General features: G+C 39.0%; 1 protein-coding gene across 4 annotated transcripts in view; it reads right to left on the bottom strand.

Moving 5' to 3' along the window:
• Rab3-GEF (Rab3 GDP-GTP exchange factor) overlaps positions 1 to 8,359 on the bottom strand; it is a 23,885-nt gene that overhangs the window by 5,342 nt on the left and 10,184 nt on the right. For 3 of the 4 annotated variants that reach the window (XM_026818303.1, XM_026818305.1, XM_026818306.1), the window contains 10 exons: positions 8,004 to 8,198; positions 7,850 to 7,934; positions 7,641 to 7,777; positions 7,153 to 7,293; positions 6,531 to 6,675; positions 6,322 to 6,451; positions 6,047 to 6,263; positions 5,685 to 5,957; positions 5,351 to 5,530; positions 259 to 267 (listed from right to left, as the gene is read on the bottom strand). In XM_026818303.1, coding sequence (XP_026674104.1) covers positions 259 to 267; positions 5,351 to 5,530; positions 5,685 to 5,957; positions 6,047 to 6,263; positions 6,322 to 6,451; positions 6,531 to 6,675; positions 7,153 to 7,293; positions 7,641 to 7,777; positions 7,850 to 7,934; positions 8,004 to 8,198 — 1,512 coding nt within the window. The remainder of the gene's footprint in view (positions 1 to 258; positions 268 to 5,350; positions 5,531 to 5,684; positions 5,958 to 6,046; positions 6,264 to 6,321; positions 6,452 to 6,530; positions 6,676 to 7,152; positions 7,294 to 7,640; positions 7,778 to 7,849; positions 7,935 to 8,003; positions 8,199 to 8,359) is intronic. The other variant, XM_026818304.1, reaches the window with a different exon arrangement.

Genomic DNA, 8,359 nt, shown 5'->3' with positions numbered 1-8,359 from the left:
GTAGTAGTAGTAGTAGTAGTAGTAGTAGTAGTAGTAGTAGTAGTAGTAGTAGTAGTAGTAGTAGTAGTAGTATAGTAGTAGTAGTAGTAGTAGTAGTAGTAAGTAAGTAGGTAGGTAGTAGTAGATATATGGTTAATAATAATACGGCTAAAAGTAAATGGTGAAATAAATAAGCATTTCCGGAACACGGCCAACATTGATTATAATTAATATACTGAGTTCATATAATAACAAACAGTGATTTAATTTGATTAGTACCTCGAAATCCTGTGTATGCCCAGCCCAGGGGCAATGTCGACGGACAGGACAAGAAAACAGAAAACAGAAAAACAGAAAATTAAATCTCTGCTAACAATTAATGTGATTAGAATTAATGTCCACTCAGATTATTTTCATGGTTAATCAATTGGTTAGTTAGTTAGGGCTCGACGGTAGGGCACGATGATGGTAGTAGCAGCTAGAAATATTTATTATCATATAGTATACCTAGCGTCATGGCCAATCATTTTTTTTTTTTTCGTTACGCTTCAACAAGTCAGCGGTGATTGTTCATTGTTCAAGGACCATCTCAAAAGTTCCCCAAGCTGAGAAAAGTCTATCGATCGTCATTAATAATAATTGACGCAACGATCATCGCCGGTTTCGTCATTTCGCGATTAAACTGACGGCAAAAATAAAAACTGGTTTAGCGATTATCGTGTAATTAATTACTCGTCCCCTGCCACGTTTTATCGGTGTCGAAATTCATTACAGATAGACTTTCCTCGCGTATGACCACGACAAATAATGATAGAAAAAGGAAACGAATCGTTAGACTCAATAGAGAAAAATATATGGCATCCAACATTCAATACAAATTATAATAGTAAGAGATATATATATATGTATAAAATCAAGTATCTTTTTTTTTTTTCTCGTATCTCCGTTCGATGCATCAAAGAGAAAAGCTCAGGTAACAGCTTTTTCGTTTCTCAACGAACTCTCCTCTCAACATAAGTGATTAAATCTACTAACAAGTGTGAGTTCCTCAGGGATTTATATTCTAAATTCATGCACGTTCAGGTATACCCAAATCAAAAGTACTCGATCCTTAGAATAACTCGAAAAAGAATTCCTTCAGTTCGTGTATACAAGAACGATGTTAGCTAAAGATCCTCCGGATAGTAATTGTCATTAATTATTATCCGGAGGGTCTCTAATTCGGCATGCGAGTGCTATTAGCAGTGAAGCTGGCACGGACCATGCATCATTTTCTTCTCTCAATCAAAGCCAAGTCGTCCTCGATAAAAGCTGTGGCTGAAAGCTGGATTATTCGCGACCGTGCACGCGTTTCCGGCTGCGAGGCGGGCAAAACAGTAAGCGAGATACTTAAATCGCAGGCTCGCGCTCTGAAGCAGAAATATCACAGCGTCTATACAATAACATTGCGGCAGATATATTTAACAGTTAATCATCTTGGCGGCAGGCAGGCAACTCTGGAGATGGCCTAAACTCGTATAAATGTAATCGATAGATCTGCTATATGTGCAATTGACATTGGTACTATATCTAAAGATATGCGCGAGTCTGGGACACTTGGCCCTTTATTCTCTTTATCGTTTTATCATCTTGTTCAATGATGCACAGTTATGATTGATTGATCGATCGTGTGGTAGAGGGGACTATTAATCGTGTCTGGGGTTCGTGGGATCGAAACATCGTGTACAGCGGTGCCATGCTGTAAAACAGTGTTTTTCAAACTGATGTTAATTATTACGAGATCATTTATATAGAAAAATAAAATTAAGGCTTAGGAGTTTTTTCAAGTCAAAGTGCAACTGAAGGAACTGTCGTCGGTTGCAGAGTTTGTAAAACACTGTAATAGAAACGTGTTCGTGTAGGGGCCGGAGAAAATTGAATCTCGAGTTGGTGTGCGTTTTTCACGTTGTATGTCATTCATCAAATCGGACATCACTATATGTATAGCACGATACCATTGCTCTACTACATAACTGGCAACGTGAGAGTGGTTTCGATAAATGGTTTCTGCAAAAGCGGGCGACTTTTCTCTATCGTACATATATATCGAGATCTACTTCATTCATGCAGTGCATTCAAATTTCCCTAGAGACATAAACATTCATCTCTATCGTTTATCCCTAGCGGAAATGACGAACGGAAACTAAACAGAAATGGAAAACGAAACTGTCCCATTGTCGGTCGGTCCTCGGGAATTAGCTTCGCCCGTTATCGCGCGTCCGTCACCCGATTTTGCGATCAGAAGTCAAATCTTCGAATGATCCATTTTTTTTTTTTCATATTGCTTCAATACATAGGCCGTACTCCGAAATTTTATTCATTTGATTTCAGGTTTGAAAGTGGATTTGAAAGATGCTTCGGTCTGATTAATATCAAAGAGTACGAACGACCACTCCAAACCGCTTTCATCAGCGAACGAGATTAACATGTTTATTTCGAGTAAATTAAGGAAATACAGAAAAAATATCCAAGATAGGACTTAATCGAGATTGACCTCCGCATCTTTCAGATACATTTTAATTATAATTTTCACACTAGCCAATTTTAATTATAATCTCTTATCGAACCGTATCAGTATTTTTTCTCTTTGCCACCTCCAGTACGAAAATAATCACCGATACTCGTATTAATTGAATTACTCTACGATCAACACTAAATGTAGAAGCGCACGTGGGCAATGAGTATGTACTGGAGTGTGTACGGAGTAGAAGGCTATGTAAAATATATATATACATATATCGCAGCCCTTTTCGAATCTGCGACATACATATACATATGAATAATTGTGTCGAGTGCACTGAAACATTGCTCTCTACAAGTTGCACTAAAACACTACTCACAAATATATATATATATATGTACTCTCTAATAACAATGTCATCGGACTGAAATATCGAGCAGACACTGTTCTGCGTATTATAGACCAATTAATACCTGATAATATATAAAGGAACATCTAATACACGCATGTATATATATATATGTACTCCGTAGCGCGTGTAATATACATATATACACGGGTGTGTACGTGTCACAACTAACACCGATCGATGGTAGGAAAACAGGTAGACAGAGCAGATCAGTTATATAAATTGAAATGCACTGGTTTATATGTATAAAATCAAGTATCTTTTTTTTTTTGTATATATTCCCTAGCCCTTATCACTTATATGAATGTATATAGTATATGATAAATGTAGAATATGTATGATTATATATAATACAGATATAAAAAGAGACTGCAGCTGCACATCGAGCTCCATGCAAGAAAACACTGATTAACGCTTGAACGAAAATATTACCCAACGAAATGACCGATAATTTATATACGTATGTATATATATGCACGTACGCGTATGGAGTAGATACGTTCATGTATATACATCGCAAATACCTCTGTATGTAAAGTACAATTACCACATAATAAGTGTTAAATAATCGAGTATATATAGAGAAGAAAAACGAACGAATATATCCAGTGAAATAAAAAGTAGAATATATATAGTATTGTGGTGACCAGCGTATTAGGGGTAGCTCGTTCCTATATGTGGACAATCGTTTATTCGTTTCGATTAGTTACTCAACAGTGTGTATGAGTGTGTGATATCGTATGAATATGTGATTAATTAATTATCCTCGTTAATTGTCATTCTAATAATCGGCTTGATCTCTCTTCGTTCTTATCCCCGTCGTCAATCGGCCCCCTTTGTCTCTCTGTGCATGTATCTTGTATGTTTGTCTCGTGTTTGCTGTATAGCAGCCTGGAAAAAGATTCTAATTCCCCATCTCTCGTTCTCGTTAATGTGTCGTACAGGCTCGAGGCGATTACCGTCTCGGTACGGGGAGAATGAATGCGACGAACTATTCGTATCACCTCACAAACTCATACATAAGAGTTGGTAAAGATAATAATAATAATAATAATAATAATGATAGTACGTACAGATAAAAAATTAAGCAAATCGTGGTGGCTAGCGATGGGAGATAATATTGAGTGGTCCTTGCATCAATGCAATAAAACAGAAGGAAGAAACGAAAAAAGTAATACACAGAGAAGATTCAATAATATCGAAAGAGTATGAACAGTAAAAGGGATTTTTTGTCAAGGGTATTCGAGATGCGTTCCCCTTCGTCGCTCGCCATCGTTCGATCCTGCCACGCACCATGCAACGCCGATTCGTATTGTTCAAATGCAGCGAATAATCATGTTATCTCCGATAGATATTTTTTAACAAGTTATATTGAATACTTTTATAATTGCAACGGATCGAATGTTGGCGACCTCGAGAACAAACCCCATAACAAATTCTCGTCTATATATGTAATATATTTGGGTATGTTTCGGTCGCTGAAATAAATTACATGGTTATACGGTTTTCAAACATTATACTGGATACAGTAACATCGCCAAAAGAAGACATGACATATGTATATAGTTAAAGAACAGTTGTAGATAAAGGAATAGCCTCGCTATTTATAGAAGTGGGATGGGTAATGTAGTATACTCGATAATAAGAGTGGATTACCTTTGGGTGCTCAACATTACAACAATTGGCCAATGTAAAGAAACGATAGATAGGTAGATAGATGAACAGACTGCGGATTTTTATACGAAACAAATCAGTTTCAAAATATGTGTATTAAATGATTTATACATTAAAGCGTTTTTCATATTCAGAATATTTCTATGCATTTTCAATATATTTAAACATTGGATCGCTAGAGTAGCATTCTTTCTAAATGCACAAAATCCGCAGTCTATAGATAGAGAGGGAATAGGTTTGCAACAACCGGTTAAGAAAGACAGGTCGTTCTTCCCATTCTTCTTGCATCTCGTTCAGGAAACGAACGAACGGTTTTGGTGCACGCGTTTAAGCGCGAATCATACCTTGCTATTCGCGAAGAGGAGACCCACGCCCTCCATGCAAACCTGTAGAAGCCCACCCTCGCCAGTTCGCATGTCCTGCACCGGAAATTCGCCACCGAGCTCGACGCCGACGCTCGCCCCACGGCCACGAGCCGCTGCCTTCTCCATTGCATCTTTTATGCAGTAGTACAGGTCCTTGCACTGGAAGTACGATCGTTCTAATGATTTATACATTAAATCGTTTTTGATATTCAGAATATTTCTATGCATTTTCAATATATTTAAACATTGGATCGCTAGAGTAGCATTCTTTCTAAATGCACAAAATCCGCAGTCTATAGATAGAGAGGGAATAGGTTTGCAACAACCGGTTAAGAAAGACAGGTCGTTCTTCCCATTCTTCTTGCATCTCGTTCAGGAAACGAACGAACGGTTTTGGTGCACGCGTTTAAGCGCGAATCATACCTTGCTATTCGCGAAGAGGAGACCCACGCCCTCCATGCAAACCTGTAGAAGCCCACCCTCGCCAGTTCGCATGTCCTGCACCGGAAATTCGCCACCGAGCTCGACGCCGACGCTCGCCCCACGGCCACGAGCCGCTGCCTTCTCCATTGCATCTTTTATGCAGTAGTACAGGTCCTTGCACTGGAAGTACGATCGTTCACATTTTTAATACACTTCCAAAACGCCAGAATTGACAAAACCAAAGTCACCGGTTTTTAATGAAAATTTGCATATACAAAAATAAGTAATTTTGAATAAAAACATGATTGTATGGTATTCCTCTTGATGCACGTACCTTCTTGGTGTAATACTTATGCAGGTGAGTTTGGCCGCCGTTCCTTCGCCAAAGGCACAACACTTTGTTCTTCGGGCTGTAGGTCATGTTGACCAAACGCTCATACCACCATCGTTCGACGATCACCCCATTCACGGATCTGAGCACGAGGCCATCGTGGCGAACCTCGAGGAATCGAAGTTCACCCTCGGCGTCGGGGCCGTCGTGCACGGTGAACGATTGCCGATGCATTTGTCTGGACGTCAGAGGCTTCAGGTCTATATCGTTTCCGTACTGAAATTTCCAACGTGTCACTTCGTATTCAAACATAAAAAATATCCAAGTATTTTAGGAACAATTCTGTTCATTAATCCTCCACTTACGAGATTGTGTATTTGATCGAGAAGTTGATTGAGCTCCTGACTGTAGATCAGACCGATATGACTCTTGCCCAGCAGTCTTCTTACTTTACGCTTCACCTCGTTCTTCTCCACGTTCAGCATGACTAATATCGCCGTTAAATTGTGTAACAGTGTGCACAGCAGTCTGTCTTCGTCGTGCTCCAATCGTTTCTTCTCGCTCTCGCTGAGAGTCTTATATCTGCACGAAATTCAATTTCAGTTATCTTCTTCTAAACAAGTCTAAAATTAATTTTTACCTTTCCATCATTTCTCCTGGACCTTGATCCATGCCGATCATGTCTCTTTCTTGAGACACTGCGTCGAGGAAAGCGTCCTCCCAAAATTGCATCTGGTCCCAAAGCGAGGATCTCTCTTTCCCCAGTAAACCTGTAATCGAATTTTCATCACGCTTGCAAATTAACTTCTTTGAACAATGAATAACTGAATGGTCTCGAGGAGTTTCTACCTTCGAACAAATACGTCCTCGCAGCGTCCGGACTGGGAGCAGTCGTGGTTGGTACCAAGCTTCCTCCGTGATACCGGAAACCGGTACTCAAGGAAGATTTGCTGGACCAAACGCTACCCGTTCGCTGTTTCGGTTGTCGCGGAAACTGAAATTCCAAAATCATTTAAGAACCGCTTGTACATCTTATTCTGTTACGAACTACATAAAATTTCTGGAAAGTTTGATCAAAATTCTATTAAAGGAAAGCTCGAAAGGATCGTAGATTAAATCTTCAAGCGATGAATTGTAGAAACTATTGATGATCATTGAAAGCTGTGATAATCATGTGTTTTATAATACGTATAGTGCAAACGCTAATCTACCGATCGTGGCAACATGCTATTCTTGTCTCTTCCGTCTTGATTCATTGCAAGTATTGCACAAGCTCTGCATCCTCAGTTTCGATTTCGATTTCAGCGACTAAACAATCTACACAACTCTAGGGACTAATATTTTCTTAGGTAGGAGGCTCTACTATTCTAATTTCGAGGGTCGTTCATTTAATTTGATTCTGTCCGTTCGTTTCGACTAATTTAATTCTACGTTAGGGGTAAGAGGAAAAATTTTCAGTAGATTCATTTACATTGCCTTGCTCGACCTCGCTATCAGAGACAGTGCTTCGGAAAGAAGCTTGGTGCGCTTGCCGAAAAGCAGGATTAGTGATTATGCTACCTCCGTCTGTGGATAAAGCTTCGCTGCTTCCCGTTCCACCTCCCCGCCCACTCTAAAAACACATGACGCTTCTATATAGCACAATTACAGACCAATACAACGTATCTCTAATCAAACAATTAATTTGCTCCACGAAGACCCCAAATTTATTTATCCAAATCAGCTTTATCGTCATTTTCCTTGGGCAATACTTATCACTCTTTACATCTCCACCATAATTATGTAGCAGTGCACCAATTAACAGATTTATTTTATACACAACGTTATCTGTTTTCATTTATTAATAATATTTTCGGTTTGTGCGTCGACATAAAACAATAGATAGTGAAATCGTAGAGAGGAAAACAGTTTTGCTACCTTCGTTACGGAGGTAGTTCTTAGGGAACACGCTGCTTTTACCTCAGAGTCGAATGACGTTAGCCTGCTGAGGAACTTTCCTTTTTTGGTGAACATGTCCAGGAACATGTCGGTCGTCGACTGGTTCTCCTCCTTGGCTGGTGGGTGGTGTGACATTTCCAAATGTACTTGGGGAGTATCTATAATTAAATGACAAAATATAGATGAAATACTTCGTGTATATAATTTGAAGATATATCATTATACTTTACCTGATTTTCGTGGCTCTGAAAATTCAGGCTGCGTGGGAGACTGCGGGGATCTTAAATTTTCTCTGCTACCAAACGGACTAGATGACTGTAAACAAATGATCGTAGATAAAATATTATTATCTGATAATATTAATGACTCGCGTGGAGTACGTACTTGAGACATTATAGAGCTATCGAAGCCTCCTCCCTCCGACAAATCCTTGCTCCAGTAATGAGTATGCGCGATCTCCATCAATTGATAAACCGAGGCCATACCGCCCAGCCCGAAATTATTATAAGTGTGTCCAAGACCGTGAGCCACTGCTTGAAGGCACTTTAGCATTCCCTTATAAACTGACTTCGAAATGCACTAAAACAATTTCCAAATATTTTCATTGTTTCCGTAATTAATAATATTTTCCTGAATCAATTAAGGATGTATTGGCTATACAGTCAATCCCAAAAGTTTATGTACCTTAGAAAAACGCATTTCCTATAATTAAAAATAGTGCATTTATCTTCTAATTTCGA

Source organism: Ceratina calcarata, unplaced genomic scaffold (assembly GCF_001652005.2).
Source record: "Ceratina calcarata isolate Rehan_Ccalc_2016 unplaced genomic scaffold, ASM165200v1 scaffold78.2, whole genome shotgun sequence".
Classification (NCBI taxonomy): Eukaryota; Metazoa; Arthropoda; class Insecta; order Hymenoptera; family Apidae; genus Ceratina; species Ceratina calcarata.
This window is presented reverse-complemented; position numbering and strand designations above follow the sequence as displayed.